The following is a 27,592-nucleotide window of genomic DNA, read 5'->3' as shown; positions in this document are numbered from 1 at the left end:
TTGGCCGTAATTTATATGTAGATCGACCCCTTTTAACGAATTTTCCTCGGGTACTCTCCTTCTCGCGTTGTCCTTCCTCCGAATTCCTGCTTTTTTGTCACGAAAAACACGCGTTCACTTTGCCAATATTCCGGTGGAAACGAAATGACGAAGCTGTGCAATCGATGTAATCGCGGAATCTAAGAGAGTGTGTTCGAATCAAATCGCTTTGCTCCTCTACCCTTCTCCCTACTTTTCCTCGAGCAATTCCTCTTCTCGCCAAGTCATAAATAAGGGAAACTTTGTTCTTAGCCCCAGTCTCTTTAATCCTCGAACTTCGAAACGGTGGCGAAGAATTTTTCGCCCAAAATCTATTATTCTCGCTTTGCTATTGAGAGGGGAAAAATCTCTCTCATGAATAAATCATCGACGAGAGAGAAATATTTCTTTTCGGCGGGGATTACGTTAATTTCGATCCAGGCAAAAATTTTTTTCCAATTCCACGAAGGGATCCATTCGCCCTTGCGAATGAAAATTTCTTCCCACTTTTTTGGGTCGAAACGAGAACAAACATGGTTGTTGCATCGTTGCTCGCCCAACCATTAATCAGCGAGACGCTGACGGCAGGTGGAATATGGCGGATGGAAGTGGGCTCGCGCGGCAGACCGCCCGTCGCCGTTGCCCCGCCGATGCTAATGACCCGACAAATTTTCCGATTGTTCCCTATCATCGAGAAGATCTCATCCCTCGGTGGCGCTTGATAAACGATCGGCCTTCGTCACAATGGCTCGAGCTTCCGCCGCGGAACCAATCCAACGCCAGTTCGATTTTTCGCGCCGGATCTCTCACCGTTGAGGCTTCTTCCTCAAACGAGGAAGAGAGAACGATTGACCAATTTATAGGAATCGGTGAACGGAGAGCTTATCGGTTTTACGATACCCGTTCCATCGCGCAATAATTATCGCGCGCCTTCTATATCTTCTATATCTCGTTGTTGTAGAACGCTCGAGATTGAAGTATTTTTCTTTTTGAGAAAGGAGGAGAAGATTTATTTGAGATATCGTCGTTGATTAAACTTTTATTATCGGTAATATACTCGACGAGAAATTGCATCTTTGTAGATAGATTTTGAGAGTGAAATCTATGAATATTTTGAAAATTGAGCGTCGCTTCGTTCATCGAGTATAAATATTTCGCGTGCTTGTGTCTCGAACTCAAACTCGCGTACGCGTAATCATCAAGTTTTGATTTACGTCTCGAGTGTGAGGTTGCCCTCGAACGAGGCTATACGGGACAGAAACAATTGAGCAATTAGGGGACACAAAGGGCTATAATCTAAGGAGAACAGAAGGAACAATGGATTTTAGAGGGATCGGGCGGCAGCTCGTCGTGACAGGCGCTTCTTTGAACGTGCGCAGGCGCGTATGACGTTAACCTGTCCCATCTTCAATATTATGCGATACAAGGAATCCATCATATCGCCTCGGATGCCATTTCTCGGTTATCGATCTCTCCGTTAGATCTACACCGCTATAAAACTATTCCAACCTTTCGTTTTTCACCCCCGTTGGTCGTTCTTAATCAACTGACCTAATTCCCCCGATCTTCCCCGACGTTTTGTCTCCGACGTCGCGTCGGATGGGAAGAGGAAAGGAGGAAGAAAAAAGAAGGTTCTTATGGTCTAGCGTCTTGCCAATTGAAATCCACGACAAAAGAAGACAGAACGAGACTTGGTAAAGTGAAAAAGGGGAGGGAAGGGATGGTGGCAGGTCACTCCTTTGTGAACAGGGCCGTCCCGAGTAATGGTCTCATCGGGAATCGTCCATCTCTCTTACTTCTTCCTCCCTGCCTCCTTCCTTTCCTCGAGAAGAACCAGGTTCTTTGAAATTCTAGGGAACAAGGAATTCTCGGTGAGATGAAAATCGAAAGCAATGATCACGAGCCTCTTTAGCGCGGAGCGATTCATCGAGGCGTCGATAAATGGTCGTCGCGACTCCAATCGATCTCTCGAAAAGATCGAAGGAACGAGCCGTGAGAAGAGATCTACCCACTGCTCGTTTCGGAATCTACTCCGTGTGGCGGCGATTCCCACGCGTCGATCGAAACTTTCAACTTCGTTTCTCCATCCCCAGTTTGCTTCCCTTCCCCTTCGAATTCGAGCAAACCGGCGAGGTAGGCATAGGCGGCAAACGCATCACCGTTTTTATCCCTCGTCCAAAGCTACCGTTCTTTGTCTACTTCCGCCCTCTCGAGAACTTTCAACCCGTTTAAGATAAATCCGTGAATATTGCGCATGGCGGCCAGAGAGACGATGGAAAAGAACTTTTCTTTCTTTTTCCCTTCCCTCTTTTTTTTTTCCTTCTTTTTTTTCACGCCTGGAAATTTGGAACGCGGATATAAATATATATATATATATATATTCAGTCGTCTTCATGCACGAGCCGAGGCCCCAGTGAATAGGTGTTTGTGTTTGCGATGACGCGCGAAATAGGTGGATCCGCCAGCCTGATACGTTTCGAGATTCGAATTCGTTGGCAAGGAATAAGCCATCCTTTGTTTCAAAAATATGAAACGATACGCGCGCAATTTCCACGCCCGTTTTTTTTTTTTTTTTTCTTTTCACCCCCTCCTTCGTTCACCGTTTCATTTCGTATAACGAATAACTCTTCTCACGAATGGTATGGAAACTGCGCAATTTCCATCGCCTATCGGTTGCGAAAAATCCATTCGCCTTGACTTTTGTCTCTTGCAATTAAATTTCGCATTTCTCTCCCGTCTTTGTTCCCTTTCTCTCCTCTCTCTTTCTCTCTCTTTTTTCTCCGTTTATTGTTTCCCCGGCGCGCGATTATTTTCCCGCATTTTGCACCACCGCATCCGCATCTGAGAGAAATCTTCACGCGGATCGAGGCCGATCGAGAAGGTTTGAATCGTTGTCGTCTCGTCGTAGGGGCCAATGCGAATAAGTGAGGATTATCTATGAAGCGTCGAGTCGGCATAGGAGGATAGTTGGAAAATGAAATTAGCCGGTCACTTCTCGAAGGACAATGCATTTAGCCGCGTGACGCACAGACGGCCGGAAGATTGAACCGAATCAGAGCACAAAATTGACGTGCATTCAATTATCCCCGGTAATCGCGTTTCACGAGCTGGGAATGGACGGTTCACGCATTTCGCTAAATAATTTCACCTCCTCGCTCCTCGTCCCTTTTAATTAAACAAATTAGCAACGACTTGGTGAACGGTTTTTCCACGCTGGACGAGCCTCCGTGTTTCGAGCACTTTCTTCCCCTTCACCATGTGGAAATCCGAGAAAGCGTCGAGAAGATTTTTTTTTTTTTTTTCGATTAAATATTTAACGCGCGCTATCTCTTTCACAGACTTACTCACTTTCTCTCTCTCTCTCTTTCTCTCCGTTTGAGGGGGTTTCGAGCGCGATTTTACGCCCGTCTCTTCGCGGTCCTCCGAGTGGTAAACTCGGTTCCTCCAGATATCTGTGCGATGTCTTTATATTAGTAAGTGAGATTTCTCCTCTCGTCCAAGATTAAAATTCATCTCGAATGGGTGGATCGTGAGAAAGAAAACTAACTAACCTATTTCGACGAATTTGGATCTTGTAACTTTCACTCTCTAAGGGATGTGAAAGTTACGAGCCTCGACGCGTTTCATTTTTTACTTTTCCGCGAAATTTATTAATTAGGAAAATATGCGCGTCGCGCATTAAAAGAGCTCGTGAAACGGCGTTGGTAAATACTTTCATCGCGATTAGAGAGTCGCGTTTTATTCATATATATGGCTCTGTTACTCGAACCGGTGAATTAAACCGGCATTACGTTACGATCAAGATCAAATGGTTTTACTTCCCATCCACACAACTACTACGACTAACAAAGTTCCAACTTTGTTCTTGTTAAAGTTTCGCGAGCACGATAGCGTGAGCGAAGGGAATTATTCTTTTTTTTTTTTTCCTCCCCTTCATCCCCGAGAAACTCGCAAAAAAGTTTAATCGCTCGGTCCCGTTCGTTGCATCGAAGAAATTTGAAATTACAATCCGGTGGAGCGCGGCGAGACGATGCCTAAAAAAAGGAAAAAAAAAAAAAATTGCACGTCTCGAAAGATCCGCCGACCGCCTCTGCCATTTCTTGCCGGCCATTTGTCATCGAGAACGCTATACGCGCTCGATGCTCCCGGCATAGATAAATGCTCGCGACACAGCCACATCTATCTCTCTTTCTTTGGGTTCCTCTACGCTTCGAGAGACGCTCGAACCTCGCGTCATCGCGGCAATTAAAAGAAAGGACGAGTTGGACTGCGACTCCAAGTGAGATGAGACCCCTCGTTACGAGATGCTCGATGCTAACGCGAAAATCGTCGACCCGTCCAAGTGGCAACTGTAATTAAGGGAATCGAAAGGAATGCATAATTGAATTTAATTTAACCCTCGTTACGGAAGGAAAAGGATGAAAGATCAAGATGCTCGTTCTCACCACTCGATCGTCCTAATCACGATTTTTAACCGTGATATTTAATTCTTTATGCATGTTTTTTTTTTTTTTTTTTTAAAGTTAACGTCTTGTAAATACAAGAAGTTGAAGGTCGTTCGCGATCGTATCGCATCTACCGAAAGAGAAATTTTTGCGACAGCAATGACGAGAATAAATTGAATTGGTCACGTCAGGTAGTTCACCCTCTGTTATTAAAACAAATACCGGTATTGAAACCCGTGCATTGGGGCGGCTTGCGCCACATCACGCCCCGTTTACGTAATGGCGTAACGAGAAGAAGGGTTAATCAGCCTATCGTTCCGATGCACGCGAGCACGAATGTTCGGTCGCCCGGCAATCTTTCTCTTCCCCCTCCCTTCCCGTTGATTACAATTTTCTTTGCTCTCGTTATCCCTTCGCAAGAAATCCAATAACCGACTCTTTTTTTCTTCCTCTTCTTCTTCTTCCTCCTCCTCCTCCTCTTCTCGCGCTCGGTGGTCATCGAGCCGTTCAATTAATGCGATCCGACAGAAGCACTGTTGTAAGTGTCGTCCTTATTTCCTCGCGATAATTACGTCACCGAGCTCGTTTTGCGGTCGTACGCTCTCGCTCTTGTTCCAACGACGGTCACTCGATCCCCCCTCCGATCCTTGGAAGGATTCGGTTGAAGAAACGAACGCAGCACAGATTGAATCTCGGATTAATTACTCGGCTTCATCGATCAACTGCGACGCAACACTCCTCTGATCATCGTCCTGACGCGTATTCGATAAACGGGACGTCGCTCGAAATGTACGTTGATTGGTGGAGAGATCGCGAATCGGGAAGAAGATGGACGGGTTGGGTTCGGCGAGAGGAGTCGATCGGTTTTTCGGAAATCGGGGTCAGAATTTCTCTCAGAACACTGGGGATGAACATTGTTAACGTTAGCGATTGCAGGCTCGTTCAGGCGCGATGAGTCAAAGATCGCGATCGATCTCTCATGATCGATGCCCGTTGTAAATCTTTCGAATTTTTCCCGCGAAAAATTCGAGAATCTTCTTCGGCCGAGAATAATCCAATTGGAGAAGAGGAGGCGGACTGAGAGTTGGAAAACGTTCGCGTGCGCGCGTTTCTCCCGCGTCGCGACTTAAGCGGATTTCCACGAAGGCTGCGCGTCGCCCTCGATAATTAAATCGGACGCCCGCGGCGCGAAACCCTCCCATCTTCCCCATCCTCCCTCGATTTCGAACAGTAATTAACACCTCTACCCTCTGATAAACCGATCTAATGCTCCCCTCGATTTAAGTTAATTCGAACTTTGCCTAAGAAATTCATCGACTTATTTTTTTAATAATAATATAATTCGATAATTCGAATGTTTTTAATTATTTCCTTGTTATTCGTTGATAATTACTTTTCACTATTGTGATTACGATATTGAAGGAAGAAAGGTGATGACGAGGAATAACGTTAATTCGACGATGAATTGCAAATAGTCGCGTGTTAAAAAAGAATGGCCAGGCAGCGTTCGTGCGCCTTTGTACGTTGGAACGTAGAATTTTTCGCTCGAGGAGAGAGAGAGAGAGAGAAAAAAAAGGGGGAAAAAAACTTGGCCGAATCGATTAATTTCTGTCGACCGACAGAAAGGCTCGAGAGGAGTCTCTCCCGGTTTCCCGCCACTTATCGTGCTCCAAAATATGGGGCACGCGTTTAATTGAAATCAATCTCGTCGAACGCGATAAAGTCGAACGTTCTCGAATGGGGAGGGGGGCGAATTGTAATTGTTGCTCCGAGTAGTTTGTTCGACGAATCGTCCCCGATCCCCGGGAGCGTAATAATTTCGTGAAAATGTTTATCGATTCGATGGAAAAACGTATTAAGAACACTTGTTGATGATTAAAAGCTTTCTCGATATCGCTAAAGATAATTTATCCGATTGTAAAATCTCGAATTTCGTAATGGGTCCTCGAACGATGTTCATGAATGTTAAGTAAATGGTTGGGAATAAGAAGGTTGGCTTTCGTTATTAATTTTTTAGGGGTAAAGAGGTTTGAGTGCGAGATACTCTTGGTCTCGATCGAAGTAAGGGTTACGTTGCTAATACGATGGAGGATCAATTAACTAATTGGACCCCGAAATGGGGAAAATTGTTGGGAATAATGAAGCGCGCGTGTTACTTATTCAGTTTACAAATAGGGATTACGATTAAAATTACTTATTAAATACAAGAGTGCTTCACTGAAGTAATTTGAAACGTAACATATATTGTGCAAAATATATAATTTATACGTTTTAAGTAATTGATACGTTGAACCGAGAATAATAGTAGCGACGATTTAATTGGCAAAGAATATATAATTATTTTACGAACTTTGAATATACAATTGAAAAACACATTGTTCGTGACGACGCAAATATTTCCGTTTTAAAAATAAGCAACTTTTCAGTCTCAAGATGATGTTCATTGACGAGATATAAATCTCGTTTCACAACATTCCGACAACGAAGATTTCCGTCTCGAAATAGATCATCGATCACACGGACGGGAATCCCTTCGGGTCATCCAGTAAAAGTGTGTACCTTAACCGGGACGAGGATCCTCGAAGGCCGCAAGTTTAACTAACGCTCCGCTAAACGCGTTAACCCGTGTTTGCCAACTAATTAAACGGTTGATATTTGCTCATCCGTCCCTGAAACATATTCGAGGTGTACGGGTCGTGGAAGAGCGTGACCGAGGCGTCGGGATAATCACGAGGCTCTCGTAACGACGCGCAAATGAACTCGTCCCCCTTCTCGATCCGGAAATGAAACGACGAAGAATTAACTAGTCGCCGCGCAACGTGCTCTCATATCCGTGCCACAGTCCGTGTTTATTGGCTTCATCCCTTGTAGCCCGCCTGTACGAATATTGGAGTGGTGGTGCTCGCGACCTTTCGATTTTTTTTCCCTCTCTTTTTTCTTTTCGCTTGATTCGTCGCGAGAAAAGAAAAAGGTTACGTTTCGAAGGAATTTTAATTTAACGAATTTCTCGAAGAAAGGATATCTTAATACTTCGAATAATTTTCTTGAGAATTTCTCTAAATATTCTTGGAAGAATTAATACTCGCTCCAATTGGCGCGCGAAGCGTGCGCGGAACAAACGCTTTTTCCCCGCGTCGAGTGCACGCGTCGTCACGGACAAATAATTGGGATCGAGAGCGGAATGCACGCGAGGCGTTCGACGCGTGCTCCTCTCCCAGGGAAGGGAGGAAGACGGGCGACGATTGCACTCGTTGGCCCCAATAAATTTCTCTCGCGAGGCGCGATAAGGTTGCATGCAACGCGGGCCACCGCTGCGGAACACGTTGCGACATTCGATAGTCGTGGCCGTGGCTTTGTAAATTCGAGCCGCGCGAGTGCGGATTCGACGAGGCGGGAGAATCGCCTCGAGCGATACCTCGTAAGAGGGATCCTTTTGTCCGCGACAGCGATTTATGGGGCGCGAGCCGTTGTCGTACGTTCGAGAATTACGAGCTTGCTGCTCGCCCGGCAGATCACCACTATCCCCTTTAACGGACATTTACGCCCTCCTCTCCTTCCGCAACGCTGTTATTACCTTCGAGCGTGTATTCTCTCGGGCTTGAAATTAAAATTATTTGTTTACGCAGTATTATTCCGCGATTAATCGTCCTGGATTCGCGATTTATTCCATACATACAACTCCGTGCCATTTCGCAAAGGACGTTGTCGAGGACGAGAAATAAAAAGAAAATAAATAAAAAAAAAAAAAAAAAAGTTAAAAAACGAAGTTGACACGTAAGTTTTCACGCGTAAAGTTACGCGTAATTCAATCCGCATTGGAAAGGGAAAAGGTCCAAAGGAAAATCTCTCTCCGGTCCCGGTTTTAATTCTAGCAAGTTATTTCAGTGTCGTTAAACATTCCCGTGGCGGGAATTAATTCCGGAAGGAAGGACGCGAGAAGCTTGGTTCGTTCGTGCGTTGGCAAAAGTGAAGGTTGAAGTGGCGAGTCGCTATTATTTGCGATTCATGGCACGAGGCGGTAAATCAGAAGATTATTTAGCGCCTCGAAAGTGCTTCGCGAAGGTGTTCACGCGGTGACGGGAAGTTGAAACGGAACGTGCTCGTTATACGAGTGGCATCGTTTATTCCCTTGGCCGTTTCTTTTTATTCCTCTTCTCGTCGTGCTTTGCACCGATCCGCGCCTTTCGGCGCGTGGCTTCCTTCCCTCATACGTATCTTTATGCTCACGCGTGAAACTGACTTTACTGATTTTTCTCCCCCCGCACGTGAGTTCGATTCGAATTCGATTCGCGTTGTCGTCGAGGACGGTACGTGTCTCTCTTTAAAGAGGCGCGAAAACGTCCTCTGGCTCTGAGGATTTATCGCCATTCGACTCTCTTATTAACAACGTTTTAAATTCCTCCTTTCAAGGATTGTTAAACCCTTCGCTCGTGTCACGTTATTCTCGCATGGAAACGCTTCGCTGTTCGTTCGATATTTGTTTCATTTGTCGCATTCTCGTCGAAACCTGGTCTCGAACCTTAATGTAATTGTTCAAACACGAATTGGACGATTTAAAGGAACGGCCGACTCGTATACGGCGTTGTTAACCGTCCCTCTCGTGTCATTCATATCGCTGCGATGAATCTATCCGTGCAAAGAGACGTTAATTCTTTACTCTCGAAGAACTGGATTCGCTTTTTCCAACTCTTATTCGTTGAGATACGACGTTGACAACGCGCGGCCACCCCTTTCGAGAGAAATAATTCCCACTGTCCGTCTCTGCCTGGCCGCTTCTTTTCAGGGACGACGACCATTGGCGCGAGTTCACCCACGACGAGCCGAGTAACGGCGAGCGATACCTCTCCTCGGCCCATCCATTGAAATTACTGCCGCGCCTTCATTGGAATTACGAGCTCTCAGTCTTCATTATCGTACCACGACGATCCACGATAGTGACGTTTTAATAGCTTGTATCTGTGGAGGGAGAACGATTTCTCAAGAAGGAGGAGGGTACGGAGAAAGAGAGCTCTCGATAAAACGATTTTCCTTCCAATGTTAGCCTCTGCGTTTCCACCTTCGACGTCCATTCTCTCTCTCTCTTCCTCTCTCGTCTGTCGATATCGCGATCCGTAAATCAGGAAACGAACTTGATGGTTTCACGATACGCCGAGAGAACCGGTGTAAATTTTTAACTATCGCCGTATCCTGGAGAAATTTCTCATGGTGGTAGTATTTAACCGGCGTATTATCGAATATTGAGTCGTCGCGGCTCGGTTTACGCTGGAATCCAATTTACAACGGTAACCTAACCTAATCTAGCCTAATCTTGCCGCATCCACGCCATTATCCCCGAACAACTCGCGAAGCACGACGGTATAGACACTTGAACAAACTTGGAACAAATTGCAGCGAACTCTGTGTATTTGCCGGGGAGGAAGTACGCAACGTCGAAAGATCGTTGTAATGCTGCGTTCAGTTGACTGGGAGATTGATGTTCGTGAGATTTGTTGTAGACACGGAACAATTCTCTAAAACTCTAAACGCAGAATAATATTAACACGTATCTGTCCACGATTGAAAAAAAATTTCTGACAACTTTTAAATTTGTTATTGAGCGTATCGAACGAATATGTATCAAGATTCTTCGCGCAATAGATAATTTATTAAAATCCTAAATTCTCGCGTGAGTGGAAACCTCTTACCAGATTTGACGGATTCTCAACTCGATAAGAAGAGCAATTGGCGCGATCACTTTTAGGGGAAGAGTAGGAGAGAGATTGAAGAAATTGGTCAAAGGGGTTCGTTGCGTCGTTTGTGCACGCGTCGTGTGTGTGCTCCTCTGCCGCAGGCGCCAGCCGGTCGCGCGAAACGCAGGAAATGGCAGTCGCGACGAATTGCATTATTAATCAGCGTTGAAAAGGCTGGCCGGCCACCGTTGCAAATTCTTTTTCACGGACTATCTCTCGCGGACTGTATAATATTCCTCCAAGCTCTCTCTCTCTATCGCCAATTTCCGGCCGATCGATTTATCCCACGACCAAATGATCGATCTTCTTCACGGTTCACGACACAGCCGACTTGTGCGCGATTCACTTGGCGGACGCTTCCGGATAATGGCGGAGGAGAATGCGCCAAGGGTGGAAATGTCGGGCTTCGATGCCAACGCCTTCCCCTCCTCCATCAAATTCACGCGCACCTGAACCGAAACAATTGCGATTCGATTCGAAAGATCGACTCGAGATGTAAAAATTCTATCAGTGAAAAAAGAAAAGAAGGACAAATTATCGCACTTTCTTTCGCAATTAATGGCAGTCGAGTGAATGGTCCTCCCGATTATGATTTATATTACACGAAACGAAAATTAATTAATATTTAATACAGCAGGTTGAATCTCATGGCGGGTTATTTACTCGCGCAAGTGTAGCGCAAAATCGCATAATTAATTTCTGGCGTTGAAATTCTTCACGCTTATACATATGTATATATATATATATACGTATATATTACATGCTACGCCGATGGCATCGTTTCACGAGCAATCGAGATCAATGGAATCGTGCCCCGTATCCATTGTACCCCGATCAATTGACCGGGCTCCCGATCCCGGTTTACGTACAACAAGGCCGTAGACGAAATATCGAACGCTTCGCCGGCCAATTTCCGCCCGTGATATACACGCGAGAGCGAGTTAGAAACCCGAAATCGATTGCCGAGCGAAATGACCCGCGAAGTGTAAGCCGTCTGATCGAATTACCTTATTATATTCTACCAGCCGTGAAACCGGCCATCCACCTTTCGGTTAAAGGTATCCCCAGGTGCTTCCAGATAAACCTGTTTTGAACGTGTTGAGAGAACTGCTGCGTCTGCTGTCTTTCATGGAACGTAGCGCGGAATGCTCGAATTCTCGAGGAATAATTCTCAACGATTATCGACAAAATTGACAAATGGAGTGGAATGGAAGCGGAGAAAGTAGGGAGTGAAAATTTGTTGGAATATATATACGTATACACGGTTAATTTCACATGGTGGAAAAATAATTGGGACGGAGAGCTCGCCGGTCTGTTTGCCGGAAAGTTGAATTTCTTCGCTCAAAGTGTTTATTAGAGATTGCGGGAGGGAGGGAGGGAGGAGAAAGGGGGCGGTGGGGGAGGGTTAATGAAGACAGAGTTAATAAGCTTGTTAGCAACGTGGGCGAAAGACGCGGGTATCGCGATAGTTGGCCTTACATGCAGAGTCAATGGATGTGTGTCCGCATAAAGGGGAGCCTATTCTCTGCGCCCTCTCCTCCTTCTCCTCCTTGCCCCTACTTGGTGGGCAACTTTGATGAATAGTTAGCGGCGAGTGGCCGAAGCGGGCACGCCATTCCGGCGATATTTAGAGAGACACGCGACCTAACGCGATGAAAAGGAAATGCAAATGTCAGCGGAGAAGTTGTAACGGCCAGTCTCTGAGGACATTTTCGAATGGCCACGTTATAAGTGGGACACCCTGTCTCTTTATCTCGACACTTTTTTATTTTTCGCGACGGATATTTTTAGAGGCTGATTTTTCTATATTTATCATCTATAAATTTTATTTCTATTTTTTTTTTTTTTTCATCATCACCGCGAATACGAATATGAATGTATATAAATATGAGAGATTCCAATTTATTCAAATTATTGTATTGCAAAATTGAAGATTAAAGGGAATATGAATATTGGAATATTTGTGTTACAGCTGGAGCCGCTTCTGAGGAAACTAACCAAAGGTCCAGTTCTGCACACAATCGCCACTCTCTCACGAAGGGTAAGCAATCGAGCGACAGATCACCACGCAACGTAGAGAAAGAATCGACGTGCAAAAACGTATTCGGTCGATCGTTTCGAACACATCCCCGCCGATGCTATGTCGCTTTTTATCGTTCTCGTTTGCACCACAAGTCACACGGATATCGCGACAATTATGCGCACTTCATGCATGCTCGTATATACATATATACGTATATATATATATATATATTTACACGTGTGAATCGCGAAAAAAGTTCCCCTCGTATCGCATGTCGGCGGGAAAGTATCATTTCGTTTCCCTTTTGTCGCGGAAACTTTTGGCAAATGTTTCCGTTGTGAACGTTACCGCCGCACAACAGCCACGAATAATCCTTTCTCGTTGATCAGTAGCTGTAAATTCGTGAACAAAAGGAACCGTTCGTTTTCGAATATAAAGGAAACCGGTATAAAGCTTACCGTTGTTATTCCGTATTAAAACGAGTGAAACAACGGATAGAGATATTCGGTTCACCGATCGTTACGCAATAACTATCCTCTCCTGGATTATCGAGGCATCGAAGAGTCGTGGCATTTTTTTCAAGGTTATTCCGCTATCTACGAGATACTCGAATCGAAGCGTGTAATTCCAACGGAATTCGAGAGAAATAGAAAAAAAAAAAAAAAAAAAANAAAAAAAAAAAAAAAAGAAAGGAAAAAATTCCGTAAGCGGTGTGTTACGAACCACCGTGAAGTCGAGTAAGAGAGGGGGGAAAAAAAAAAAAAATCGACGTGTATCGATCCCGAATATGGATCCATCCGCAACTGGTCCACGGCAGATAACAATATCTGTGCACAATGCGCAAAACGGGCAAATGGATTTAATAACGTTTTAATCCTATCGATTGATCCGTACCGCAAATCCTAGTTTGCGCTTGAAAAGCCAGAAATTTAATCAACTGTGGCGTGGAACGTCCATGAAATTGATAATAACGGGGGCATTTGTCTGGAAGAATAACGAAAAATCGGTGAGGCCTGAAAAATTCTCTAGATAGATTGTGCAACCTTGAGAAGAGAGAGACGATATCCTTTCCAATTGTTTGCTAAAAAATTTTCACAAATTCTTCACGCATTGTATCGACAATTCTAAGATGCGAACATCGACGATTCTCTGCGCGTTAAATTCTATCGCCCGACGAAAGAATTTATTATACCATTAACAAATATTAACGCGACACGGCTGACATAACGTTATCGCGAAAAATATAAATTTAACTTACATTTAAGCTTCGCAAAATTTCCATCGAAATAAGATAGATTAAAGGGGGGGGGACGGAATTAGAGGGTTCGTTTCTTGATAATGTAATTAGAGGGAGAGGAATATCGAATCGCGGTTAAGCGGGAGGACAATTTATTAACGAAGCTCAGAGAGGCCAGAGAGAACGGAAGCAAAGTCGCGTGGAGCTCGCTTGCACGCGCGAGCAGCCTCGTTCGCTCGTTAAATATTAGTAGAACACTCCGATGGTGCTAGGATGAGAAAACCAGGACAATTTCGATCGTCACTCCCGACGTGCCTCCATTAAAATGGAATACGAGCCACTCGACGGGCTTGCGTTTAAACGTGTCTATCACGCGTGTTTCAACGTTCTAGATGAAAGGCCAGATTCGACGAATTCGCCAATTGCTCCCCGTTTTTGTAAATAGAATCTTTTTTATTTTTTTTATTTTACGATAATATTTTACGTAACGATTGCGCGAACGATCCAAGAAGATAAATAACGATGAACGGGCGGGATGGTAATAAATTTTTAATCGTTGGCGGTGTGACGATGGCACGCGGTGAAAAAGCGGACGGCTTCTCGCCATTGTGCATTATTCGAGAAGTAGCGCGAACGTTGTACCGATGAGACGTAAGAAAGAAGTAGCTGAAGGAGGTACAGGATGAAAAAGAAGAAAAAAGAAGAAAAAGAAGAAGGGTGGTTGAAGTGGTGGAGAGGTAATCGACTCGAGAAGTGCCGCGAGGACAGAAAAATAGTAAAGAACGATGCGCCAAGGTGGACGGGCGCAGAACAGATTCCTATTGTTTCCCGACCCACTTCCTAACGCTGGAAAATTAACAGAGTTCCTTGGTTGTATCCGGTGACAGATTTTTCCCAACGTACAACCTTCCGAGATGCTTTCTTCCGCGACCTTGCAAGCGCGGAAATAGGAACGCGTTGACCTAAAGAGCCACGGTTTCGAGCCAACGTTTCGCGGATCGAATTATCGTATTTTCGTAACGAATAATCAAAGATACGTTCGCTAGAAAGTTTCACGATTAACCCGAATATATAGGCAATAAACAAATAAGGGATTTTCGACGATCTTTCGAGTTGCGAGATGCTAAAATTTTCTCTTTTGCAAATTTTCGATCGAAAGTTGGCGAAAATTTGATGATTGGAAGCAATTTTGAAAATATTCCAGTCGAAATGGTACGGCACCGAAGGAGCGAGACTGGAAAAAAAAGGCTATTGTCCATACATTATTCCGAAGATTCGAGATAATACCCGCTACGTTGTTTCACGCAAAGTTGCGTCGCATTGTAGTGTAGCGAGGCGCATTTCTATTGGCAACAACAATAGGCCGGTATACGGATGTTCAATTGGCAATGCGGTCTTTGTCGTTTCTTTTCCGTGGAGAAAGAACACGTGTCTCTCCCTTGGTTGAAGAAACACGCGTATCCTTTTATTTGCACTTCTTGAAATTACTTCTCTAGCCGCGCCGTTAAATATCGTTGAAGAGCCGTGAAGAAAACTAAAACTAGCAAATTGTATAGCTTATTTAAAGAGACTGAATTTTTTTTTCTCTCTCTCTCTCTCTCTCTCTTCTCTTCTCGCATCGATTATACCTGGGATTATTCCACTCTCGACCTACTTTGCGCTTCTCCTACTTTCGTAAACGTTCATTGTTCAACGTTTGTGAATCGATAAAAGGGATTTTAACTCCTCGTGAAAACGATCGAAGAATCGGAGAAAAAAATCGACGACGACTCGACATTTCGTTTCTCCAATTCTCGAAAATCAATCTCGAAATCAACACGATCGGTGGCCTGTTTCCCGAGGACAAAGGCCCACCAGGCTCGATCGAGTAATAAGTTTGTAATAGTAGATTGCGGATTGGTATCCATTGAACGATTGAAGGGATCCGGCGAAGCTCTAAATCTGCAGCGAAACGTTCCCGTGGAGATAAGGGAAACGATTCAGAAACCGGGTAGGAAACTATCCCTCTCGGTCTACAATTGGGTTTCTTCTTCGCAGCGAAATTTCAATTCCATCCGCGAGAGCGGATGAAAAGGCTTGGATTTCCATTGTTTTCCGACTCACTTCCAGGCGACGGAAGATTAACAGAGCCGACGTGTGTATATCCCACCGCCGAGGGCCTCTCCACGTTTTTCGACCGTTTTCGCGGGAAGTGGGACTCATTGTGGCTCGAGACTGCTGTAATTTAAAATCATCGTTCAAAGTTTTTTCCCTCGGAATTTTTCCACCCGCCATCTTTTTTTTCCCCTCTCTTTCTTTCCTCGAGTAAATCATGTTGAAGAGGGCTCTCGTTTATTCTCGTTTATTCGCGTCTATATATACGTCTATATATATATATATAGACCGACGAGGAGAGTTTCTCGAATTTCCGTATGGCAAGTTTTTGACGCGAACGGTTGATTGATTCGCAATCGAGACTGTTCTCTATATACTTTTCACTTGGCGAAAAGCGAAGCGTTGGTATTAATTAATACGTGTCACATTTGGAGCGCACATCCTTTCATATATATATATATATATATATATATATATTTTTCTTATTTTCATTAACGCGCGTTTCATCGACGACAGAACCTCTCCGCGTATCCGACACAACTTTATATCCGTAACGTTATCAGGAACGTCGAAACGCTTTCACCCTGTTTCCCTTTCTAGCTTCTCGCGCGCGTTTCCTCCCGCACTTCCACCACCCTTTTCCTGTCCCTCTCTCGATTCCTGCTCCTCCTCTTCCTCCCTCTTTCCCTCTCTCTCTCTCTCTCTCTTTCTCGCTCGATTCCGCATCCGCATTGCTAATGAAACGTCCAATTACCATCAACGGTTGCCACGAGGTGGTCCATCAGGCAAGACTCCTCCCTCTCTCTCTCTCGCTCTCACACTTTTTCCTTCTGACATTTGCAATCAGCAGCCGGAAACAACATCGGCAGGTAGCACCGACTTTCCTCTTCTGCCTCTCGTTCGATGAAAATAAACCGAATCTACCTCTCGCTGTCGCTCTTTTTTTCTTCTCTCTCTTTCTTCCGTTTTCATTCATCCCTTCTTTCTTCTCTTTTTTTAAGCGATACGAGGTCGCGAGTAAGTAAGCCACGCGCGAACTGCAATTAATCAGGGTACGAAAAGGTGTTCATCAATAATCGGATGTAATTCCATTTTACGCGGAAACGGAATCGATCCCTCGCCTATATCCCCCATTCGATCGATCGTTCGTTCTCTCCGATATATGGAATCGGCCATTAATATCTCGCAACAACGAGGGGAAAGAATGGATGTTTGCCGGGCGATAAACAGCAGCTCGGCCTCGGTAATACGATTGTTCGAAACGGGGAGAGGAGGGATGGATGGAATTCAGAGAGGATTCGAACGACTTATGCGATGGAATAATTGACCACGCGATAACGCGAGCTCCTCCATTTCCATTTCTTGCACAGCTCCGTGCGTTGTTATCGAGTCGTGATCGCTTCAACCAAAGAAAATCCCCTTTCGCAATTACGCGCGTCTCGCGTCCTTACGTCCATTCACGGTTTTCCAATTATCAATTATAACCGACGCGGAGGCGAGACGGTTGTTGCCTCGCTTTTTCTGCCCTCGCATTCGCAATCGACAAGCGGAAGAATCCGCGTCGGGTGAAACGTACGCTTTCGTCTCCTCTTCCCTCCCTTTCTCTCGCACTCGAACGCAGACAAATCGAATGGTGGACAAAAATAAGCGAGATGGCATCGCAATTAACGAGAGAGAGAGAGAGAGAGAGAGAGAGCGGATCTTTGATTCCCCCCGTATCATTAGAGGAATTTAAAACGAGTCGTTCGGAAAAATCGACACGCGTGCTTCCGACATGGAAATTCCTGATCCTATCTCCGTTATTTTCCCTTTTGCCGTTATTTTCTTCACGTTAAAAAAACTTGCGGAAATATAATATGAGACTTTACGCTCTCTTAAATCGTGAATTTCAAATGTACGAATGTACGAATGTTGTTGTTCTTGTTTCTTGTTTCTCCATTCTTCTCCCTTTATTTCGAAATATTTTTTTCCCCTCCCTTACGATTGAATTGAACCGGAATTTTCGATAAATTTAGAAGGTAAATCGAGTCGGGACGTTTCTAAATATTTGTCACTGTTTCGGAGAAGCGCGTTCCGTGATAAATTTAATAATAAATGGACGGCAATCGAGGACGTGCGGGGTGTCTATCGCAAACACGATGATTCGCCGACACGGGTGGTTCTGTTTGAACGGAGAAAAATCCATAAGAAAGAAGTTGGAATTTATGTTCCGCAGAGCAAACGATGCACTGGTTCGCCCAAATCGGAGGTGACGAGGCCTCTCCCGATTCGTCAGGTAATAATCAGATTGGTAAATAACGGGCAGTGTGCTTTCACAAACTCGTCGCACATATGTTTGACCAGAATTTAACGCGTCTCGTAACGAGTGCGTATTAATCCCTCGTTGAAATTGGATATGACCGCATTCGTCGGTTGCTCGCGTTCCCAGCCACGCGTGTGCCACAAGTTTCTTTGCGCTCGTGTGGTGTGTTTCTTTAACAATTATCGTGAATAGACTGTGGAATTTTATGTCGATACATATTTTTCACATTCACGTGTGCTTAATTTAAAAAATCGTAAATAAGATATCCAATTAGAAACGTCCGTAAAATTACGAAACTCGTTCGATTAAACAAGAAGATTCACTTTCTAAATCAATTCAGATCGTTGTAAGATAATATTCTTTTAAAAATGAACGTAATTTATTGCGTAATTTACTTTAAAATTTCGACTGAATTCTAATAAAATTAGGAATTTGAATCGTTATAATTCTGAAGATAGTGATTTTCGGTCAATGGGAGAGGGATAATTAGAAATTTCGTTCTTTAAAATGCATTTTCATTTATCCCATTATTTATCATTTATTTTATACCTGATTAAATCTTATTAAAATTTGGGAAAAAATTTTTGAACCGTCATAAAATTCGAAAATAATGACTTCCGTTCAACGAATGAACGATTGTTAGAGGCGCGGAATCTTTTAAAAGGTTTTTCACGCTTTTTCATTTATTCTAATACGAATTTCGATTGCCGAGATATAATAAAGAAAATGTGTGTATTTTTTCGTCGTTTCTTATCTTTTCTCTTATCGCTTATCAAACTTCTCGCTCGCATCTCATTCACCTATCTTCAGATAAACTACAGATTATATAAATTATATTCTTAGAAGAAGTTATTTTCAGGAAGAAATATAGAGTCATCCATTCATAATCACTATCTTAAACGATACGGACTTATCCTTATATCCCGGCGATTGAGATATCGAAATGAATCAAAAAGTCACTTCGATACGGCATTAAAAATTGAAGTTTCATTTATCATTTTGCGTGAATGCAATGATCTGTTGCTGTGATATAAAGTATATAGGGATGTAACATGTTTTCTTTGTATTAATTCAATATTTTGAATACGTTTTAGTTACATAAAAATCCGCAGTCTATATGACGAGATACTAACAGAGAAATTGCGAGTCAAACTTGCACGACCAATCCAGAAGCACGTGTAAAACATCAAAAAGGTTTGCATTGAATATTTTAAAACGTATTTTAAAAAAAGAAGAAGAAGAAGAAGAAGAAGAAGGATTTAACTTTGTTTTTTTATAGAAATTAAAAAAAAAAAAAAAAGAACGGTCTTGCGACACCGGCCACGAATACATAACGACAAATCGAACGTTGCCATCCGTACGAGCGGAACACACGCCTTTTACAGCGTCCTATTTTTAATAATCGCATTAACCGAGCAAAAAAAGAAAAAAAAGAAAAAGAAGTCATCGCGAGGAGGATATCGCGAGGAATGGGTGATTCTTTTTCCCGCAAAACTAAAAACTGGAATATCGTATAGGAGAAGGGAGAATCTGGCGAATCGAATTTGTTTGTTTGATAAAACAGCTGTAGAGGGGGGAATATTTCGCGGAAATTGATTATCTTCGCCGCGATAATCGAATCTTGGCGATGGAAATATTCCCATAGAAAGGTCACGGTTTCTGACCTTTCCCTCCTCGTAATCGTATTTCGTTAATTTCATTCGGTCCGCGTCGGAAGTTGGTCGTAACACGGGGGTGGGAGGGGTTGGTGGCGCGCGTTTCGCCGGAAACCGAAAGGAATTTCGCTTATTTATCCATAGTCGTGGACGACCCCGATTTTAGACGCTGTGTGCAACGACGTTCGTTTATATGAGTATGCATGACGCATGATGTGTGAAACGTGTCTTTGAAAACCGGTGTCCATTAAAAACCGCTTTGAGAAAACCTGCACTTATGTACTGCATATGGTGTGTACGCAGCTGCATGCCTGCAGTGTGTCGCGATTGTGCTCGTAATTACCCCCCCGAATCTCACGTGCGTACGCACATATTCTCGCTTTCTTCTCGACAGATGTGAAGCGCCGGCAGAGTCTCTACGACGAGGACTCCCTCGATGGCGATCATCCTAGCGAGAACGAAGGTATCACGTTTTCAAAGGGCAGTGTCGAGGCTGATTTTCGTTTGTTCACACTTTTCATATCGGAATTTTCAGTATTCTTGAAAAAATATTTTCACGTTTAAAACAAGTTAAACGGTAATAACGGTAAAAATCAATGTTATACTCTTCGATATATGTCGTAAATTACGAGAGAGATTCGTTCGACGAAGACGATTTTTGTCAATTCGCGAAACGAGTCAAAGTTTTAAAAAAAACGAAGTAAATTTTTATTACATTCGAGAAAACTGTCTGGATTGTTAAACACGTTGGTGTGTTTTAAGCGGAACAAACGCGAAGCTCGCTCGGCGAGGAGAAATAATCGATCCTCGCGGTTGTTCTCAGGACGGGAGTCGACGGGAAACGCGAAAGACGTGGACAGGGCGAAGCTCGTCCGTGAGAGACAGAACGAAGAACGGCAGCGGAAGTTGGAAGAGCTGAGACAGCAGGCGTTCGCCGCGCAACGTTTCCGGGAGCAACGGGAAGAGGAACGTCGAAGACGCATCGACGAGCTCAGATCGCGTGACAATGACAGGTTTGTACTTTTATTTTTTCCTTTCTTTTTTCTTTCTTTTTTCTTTCTTTTTCCTCCCCTCTCCCCTTCGCGAGTTATTATTCACTGCTATGCGATATAATCGAATAGCACGCGTTCAACGATACGTGAAAATTCGTGAAAACGAAGTAAAAGTACGGGTAGAGGGAACTCTCACGTTCGAGAAAAAGACGAGAGAGATTAATTAGGTTGAAAGAAAGAGAGAAAAAGTTGTTGAATTCCGTTTGAAATTGGGTTATTTAATAGGAGAGAGAACGATAACTTCACCTTGAGGCCAGTTTTTTTCTCTCTCTCTCTCTCTCTCTCTCTTCAATCTATGACACGCGAATTTAAAACGACACCGGGAACCGTATTAATGTGTTTAAACGCTCTTTACGAGATTACGTGCTCTTTACGAGGTTATAAGTTGACCTGGTTAATACGATGCCGGGCTAAACTGTTTCGCCACCGCAGAGAAGCCTGGGAAATTACCGCGACACCTGCATAAAGTTCACCCGCGGCAAAATCGCTTTCCTCCCCGTCTAAAAAAAGAATCGCACGGCCTATTACGTAGACGAGAACGCGTATATATATATATATATATACTCTTGTTCCGCGCTCGTGTACGTGTGTTCCTTGAGAAACGGGAAGAGGTGGTTTTAAATCCTCTTTTAAAAATTCACTCTCCCATCCATCTATTCGCAGACGAAACCAAGTGGAGGAGAGGAAACGGTTGATATGCGAGGCGGAAAGAGAACGAAGGGAGGCGATCCTCCGGAAGAACCAAGAGAGGGAGGCCCGTATCGAGGCGAAGAAGAAGAACGAGAGGTCGCACATCGTGTTCGCTTTTGGAAGCTCGACACCGAGGATGTTGGAGCCGGCCGACACCGGCGGTTCCACTTTCTGGGGTACCCGTCGAGCAACGTCCACCACCAATGTCATGATGTTCTCCGCCGCTCAACCGTTGACCAGGAGGTCTTCCGAAAGGGAGCTCGATGGCAGCAAGAAACGAGCCACGTCCGCTGGTGGACTCGATCGGAAACCTGGCGAAGGTTAGTGCAAATTTTATTTCATCGACTTGGAGAATGTTTCTATATCCCATAGATAGATAATTCAAAATACATGTTTCGATATTTGTGAATATATATATATATAATTTATTCGATACGACGGACGAGTATTATTCGTTATATTCGTTAGGGAAAAGAACTGTTCCTTTTCATATGTAACGTCGGTGTCGATATTATATCGATCGAAGCATGTAATATACATGTAGAAATTGTTTGACGTCTGTCGTTAACGTCGGTTATAAATGGTGACGAAAGTATACGTACGCGTATAATCGCGAGAAGATTCGTGTAAAGAATATCGTTAGCGAATATCGTGTCGTTGGTGTAACAATACTCCTTTCCCACGTTGGCACCAAGAAAACCGTGGAAATGGTTGAGACGTACAGCGAAGGCCGCTTCTTTTCTCACTGCGTTCTGTCTACACAGCGCTTCTAGTGCTCTATAGTTGCGTAATCGATGCGCCGCAGCGTGTAACGCATGGATGCACTACGTTCCAGAAAGATTACGCAAAAAACGAACGAAGATATAATTTATATTTGCCGTGCGTTGCTTGCCGCTACTTTTCTTTCGGTTTTTTTTTTTTTTTTTTTTTTTTTTTTTTNTTTTTTTTTTTTTTTTTTTTTTTTTTTTTCATTTTCAAATCGATCAATTCGCGAAGAAAACGTTGGAAAGTTCTTTTTTAAAATCGAAATTTTAGTCTCGCGATAAATCAAACGAAAATAAATTATATAAATTTTGTTTAACATGTATTTGATTAGCGAACACTACACATCAACCACCAACACACGTAATCAAATTGTACACGATATTTCCACGTTTACGATGAAAAGGAATTATTGCGTTACGAAGCATGAGAAATCGTGTCTATTGCTCGAAAAAATGATTTCGTTATCGTACTCGTAATGTGTCTTACATTTCCTGTGTCTTTTTTCAGATTTTTCATGTGATATTTTTTTTTTTTTGTCTTATATATTTTTTGCAGCCAAATCCACCGATTTTAATTTTGCCGCGCATTTTATCGAATGCAATTCAGTTATTCAATTATTATTAACGATGCGATCTCAACCAAATTTTCTTTTCTTTTTTTTTCTTTTTTTTGCTACAATGTCATATTCTTTTGCCAATATAATTTCTTCTCATATACATACACGAGAAGCACCTCATCTTCGCTCGTTGACTTCTCTGTAATACCGTATATTTTATTACAAGATGAGAGAGAGAGAGAGAGAGAGAGATAGAGCGTTTGTAGCGAGAATATATGCCTGAGTAAATATAATTTCGCTAGAGTTGTAACATTGAGAGAGAAAAATATAGATTTTTTTCCCTTCGTTCGGTAATTAAAAAAGACCTTTATATAATGCATCCGCTATATTTATTTCTGTACTTACTGGTGGTGGCTCTGTCAGGCAAATTGTAACGTAATTTTTGAACATTCTGTGAACCGCACTATATCTAACTCTCGTGCTAATTCTCCCCCCTCCCCCTTTTTTATTTATTTCAAAACAAACCCCACCCTTGCCCACCCTTGATTAGAGAGAATTAAGAAAAAGAGAGCAAAAAAAAAAAAAAACGAAAAAAGAAGAAAAAAAAGAGAGATTCGATTGGAAAGTAACCTAATGTTGCAGCGTTGAATGGTTTGTTTGCAGATATGAGAATGTCCTCGTCCATGTACGAGGTGTTCAATTGGAATTCTAGCCCTGATCCTCCCTTAACCCCTGCCAAACATAAGAGAGCCAGCCTCTCTCTGCCTCCTACAACTGACATCTTTGCCATCGATGATAAGTCTGATAGCGACACTAGGCGTCCGATGATTCAGCGGGCTGCCAGTGGTGAGTCCTGAAGTCGAACAAACAACAAAAAAAAAAAAAAAAAAAAAAAGTCTGCAACGGGGAAATTGTTCTGTTGTCCCAGAATGAGCTATCGATATATCCTTGTCTCTCGTTTATTATAGCACATCGGAATATATATATCTCTTGCAAGCATGTCACTTTCATTTAACGCCATAAAAATACGTATCCGTACATTCTTGGTAAAGTCGTGGAACACCGATGAACGACGTAATTTTGTCAGATGTCGTGTCGATCCCTGTATCTTTGTATCGCGCGGAATAGATTTTTTTTTTTGAAATTTTATTCAACGAAGGATATATATATCGGTGTTGGACGACGCGTACCACGTTAGTTAGTCATAATGCATCCTAACGCTATTAAAAATTTTATACTAACAATACTAACATTTACATACATTACGATGGATTTGTTTACTAATCACGTTATAGAGTAATATTGTAATACATTAGAAGAGCTAATTATCGAATCTAACCATCGTTCCTCTTGTTAATACAATTATTTTATTCGGATTCAGTTTTATTCATTACGTTTCTTTATTACGGAAATGGAAGTAAATATCGAGAAGCTGAGGTGCATCAATTGTGTCGAATACGAACTTTTTACGACACAGACTATCGTTCGATTATATTTTCCTCGCATTTGTTTTCTCTTTATAAAGGCGCCATGCATACATCCATATCGTTCATATAAACCGATTACTACATCACTACATACCGTATTCCGAATTAAATTTCAATTCGATACTTTGTATCTCGGATAAATTATATTTCATTTCTTTACAAACGATTTCGATTACACGAATAAACACGCTTTTATTAAACGATATCAACGAAGATAGATTCGAATTCATGATATTCTTCTTCTAGATTTCGCTTACTTATTTTCGCAAACGGCTTCTTTCATCATTTCTCATTCGATTCGCAACATCGCAACACAACAACAACACAACGCCTTTGAATCGAACAACACGAGACATTTTCTTTGTATCGTTATTGCATGTGTGGGGTTTTTTCCTTTTTTATCGCTTTAACGTATTTTTTACCGGATGTATCATTTGCATGTACCGTTTATTACACCGCTTCCGTAACGTCGTTCGTACACGTTCCCAGTTTCACATTGTTTTCCCCCGATCACACGTAATGTCATCCTCTTCTACCACAACGCGCTATTGTCAATTTGTCCTCGTCTCGAGGGTTGCTCGAGATTCCGTTTCTGGTAGCGTTGTCGAATGACGTCCAAAGCTGTATATTTCGTAGCACAACGATTCTTTCTATCTTCGCTTCGCACCTACACACACAAAAAAAAACGCACAGATACGGAGAGAACAAGCATGAAGAGCAGCGATTATGAATTTTGAAAATTTGAGTAGGCAAAAGAGAAAAAAAAGGGAATGTACACGGACGCACACCGACACGTACACACGCACACAGAAAAAAAAAACACTGGATCCACGCGAAATGGAACGACATTTTATGTTGCGATGTTGAGAGGATGTGTACGCGCACCTTGTTACACACCTTGTTAATAACGCGCAGTTTCCGGCGACGCTTGTGGCCGCTTCGCTTCTAAGGGAAACTCGATTGCAGGTGAAGAAAGCGACGGAACGCCGGGAACCCCTAGCTCGGTTTATCTGCGGGTGAACAGGAGGCGCACCGATCTGATGCCGACGATACCGTCGCCACGTGACGGACCGCCAACATCCGGGCGTAGCTCGAGCGCAAAGGCCTTCACACGTTCGCCAGGTAGGACTTACTCCATGTCCAGGCTGGACCAACTGGCGCAGCCTAGGAAACGTCCGACAGAACTTAGCACATTGACGGAACAGCAAAGCCAGCCTCTGAGCGCTTCTAGCATGAGTCGCAGCATGTCACATTTAGCTGCGTCCGGGGGCAAGAGCCTGAAACGCTCAGATAACTCTCGTAGCATGGGTACATTGCCAGGCGCGGTTCCGATGCCGAGACCAACGAGGGCCGAGAGACTCCGTCGCAAAGCCCGCGAGCATCAGAACCAACAGCAACAAGGTAAGATCGTTCTTGTGCACTCAACTCGATGATTCTCTCTCTCTCTACCTTTTAACGAGATCCTTTTATCGACGTTATATCGGTATGATCATTCATCATCATCATCATCATCATCATCATCATCATCGAGATCGACCAACTGAATCATTGATCTCCGACGACGATGTTTCTTGCGTTCGATACTGTTGCGGTTACGACAAGTATCATTGGACGGTGACGATTCGCTTTATTTAACGCTAACTTCGACTCTCTCCCTCCCATCCCCGATTTCACGATCCGATATTTCGACAGATTTATTTGGAATCTGAAATGGGATCTAATCGGATTAGAATCGGACTGTGCTCGGTCGGCATCAGTTTGTTGTCGTTCCGTATAATTTGAGTTGGGTGCACATGTGCATGCGTACGAATGCAGTGAGGAGCCATTGTGAATCAATAAGACGGAAAATTCTTGGTACACTTCGGATATTTTTCGTTCGATTCCGCGAGAAAACGGATGGAAGATCTCACGCTTAAGTGCTGGACTAACCAAAACGTTCTTCAAAGCGTCTCACGCTTCAGATATATTTTTCTATAACCAACGTGTTTGTGTTCTATTTTTTTTTTTTTCTACTTTTTTTTTTAACAACGATATACGCACAAATGCATGAAATTCTTTTTTTTTTTTTGTGTGCGTGTTAATTTATTTTACGAAATTTTACTTATAAATTGATTAACAAAACGCTCTCCTGCTAAGAAAACAAACTGAGATCTCAACGGCTTTTCGGTACCCAGGGGTGAAGGTACGCTCTAACGTTCTCTGGTAAGCCACACAAAATTTTTTTTCATATGTATATATATCTATTTATATATATATTACCACGTATACACACGTTTTTTTACGCACAATAATAGACTGTATACAGACGAACCGCAATCGTATTTAGTGTGCAATACATTTATCGCTCCACTTTCGTTCTTCGATTCTTTTCTTTCTTGCTGAGGTATCATAATATCTTTCGTTCTCGTTACGTCTTGTTTCTTTAAATTATTTATATTATTTCTGCCTCTTTTTTTTTTTTTTTTTTTTCTCTCTCTCAATTTATAATGCTCTCCGATGTACATATACATCTCACATATACGACACGATCAATAATATTTTTTGGTGGCGGTGCTTGTTTTCTATTTAATTTCGCTACTTGTATCTTTTTTAATATATACATACATATATATTACATATATATATATATATATATATATATATATTATAAACGAGTGATCGAGTGTTATCAAAAAAATCGAGCGGAAAAGAAAAAAAAAAAAAAAAAAAAAAAGGAGACAAAGAAAATACGATTAGTTTGTCGAGACAGTATACGTAACGATCTATATACAATGCGTCAGCATCGCGGCATCGTGCTCGATGATCTGACGCGCGTGTGTGTGTGTGTATGAGACGATCGAACGACGTGTAAACACAGGCACGAGAAAAGGAGAAAGATACACTTGTGAAATGCCGCGGCGAACAACACGAAGGCCCGCCGCATTTCACGGCGATCTCACTTACTCGCTCGAATGTTTTTTTAACGCGTGACAAACGCAAATCTATAAAACACACGTAAATCAAGAGATGTTCACCTTGGGTGGGTACGCGTAGGCATCCGCAGCGGGGAGGTGACACCGAACAGCCCATCACGACCGCACAGCTCCATGAGTCAGCAAAGCGCCAGCAGTGTGGGCAGCAGTAACGTCAATCTGCGTCCCCGTACAGCTGCCCCGCGTCGACCGCGACCTGCTTCTATTGCCGGTACCGGTGTTTCGGTCACAGAACGACACAGTGAGCATGCCTTTTTTTGAATACTCTTTTTTTTTTTTTTTCGTTATTTAAAAAAAAGAAAAAGAAAAAGATAAACGGGTAAACGAAGAGTGCCGCCGCTCGAAAGTGCTCGTTTCGCACGGGCGCAACGAGCGTGCGAATCCATTCGACGAGAAGAAATTCTCTTTTAACCATGCTGATACTTGGACCCGAATACTTTGTTTGCCGACACTTTGTCCGCGTCTCTTTTTTCCGTCTCGTTTTTCTATTTTATCTCAACTTGTTGATTTTTATGCTATTTTTGTTAGTGTTTTTTTCTTTTTCTTTTCTTTTTTTTTTTTTTTTTT

At 43.0% G+C, this 27,592-nt stretch overlaps 1 protein-coding gene across 26 annotated transcripts in view; it reads left to right on the top strand.

Annotated features, from left to right (window-relative positions):
* Positions 1-27,592, top strand: part of LOC122718364 (MAP7 domain-containing protein 1-like) — a 144,831-nt gene that overhangs the window by 111,360 nt on the left and 5,879 nt on the right. For 9 of the 26 annotated variants that reach the window (XM_043943469.1, XM_043943477.1, XM_043943459.1 and 6 more), the window contains 8 exons: positions 12,165-12,233; positions 17,762-17,821; positions 19,898-19,966; positions 20,327-20,516; positions 21,219-21,565; positions 23,230-23,412; positions 25,020-25,454; positions 27,087-27,266. In XM_043943469.1, the coding sequence (XP_043799404.1) occupies positions 12,165-12,233; positions 17,762-17,821; positions 19,898-19,966; positions 20,327-20,516; positions 21,219-21,565; positions 23,230-23,412; positions 25,020-25,454; positions 27,087-27,266 (1,533 nt within the window). The remainder of the gene's footprint in view (positions 1-12,164; positions 12,234-17,761; positions 17,822-19,897; positions 19,967-20,326; positions 20,517-21,218; positions 21,566-23,229; positions 23,413-25,019; positions 25,455-27,086; positions 27,267-27,592) is intronic. The other 17 variants (XM_043943502.1, XM_043943508.1, XM_043943493.1 and 14 more) reach the window with 6 other exon arrangements.

This window comes from Apis laboriosa, unplaced genomic scaffold (assembly GCF_014066325.1).
Source record: "Apis laboriosa isolate Shangri-la unplaced genomic scaffold, ASM1406632v1 scaffold11_cov152, whole genome shotgun sequence".
Taxonomy (NCBI): domain Eukaryota; kingdom Metazoa; phylum Arthropoda; class Insecta; order Hymenoptera; family Apidae; genus Apis; species Apis laboriosa.
Note: the sequence above shows the minus strand (reverse complement) of the source record. Positions and strands in the feature narration are given on the sequence as shown.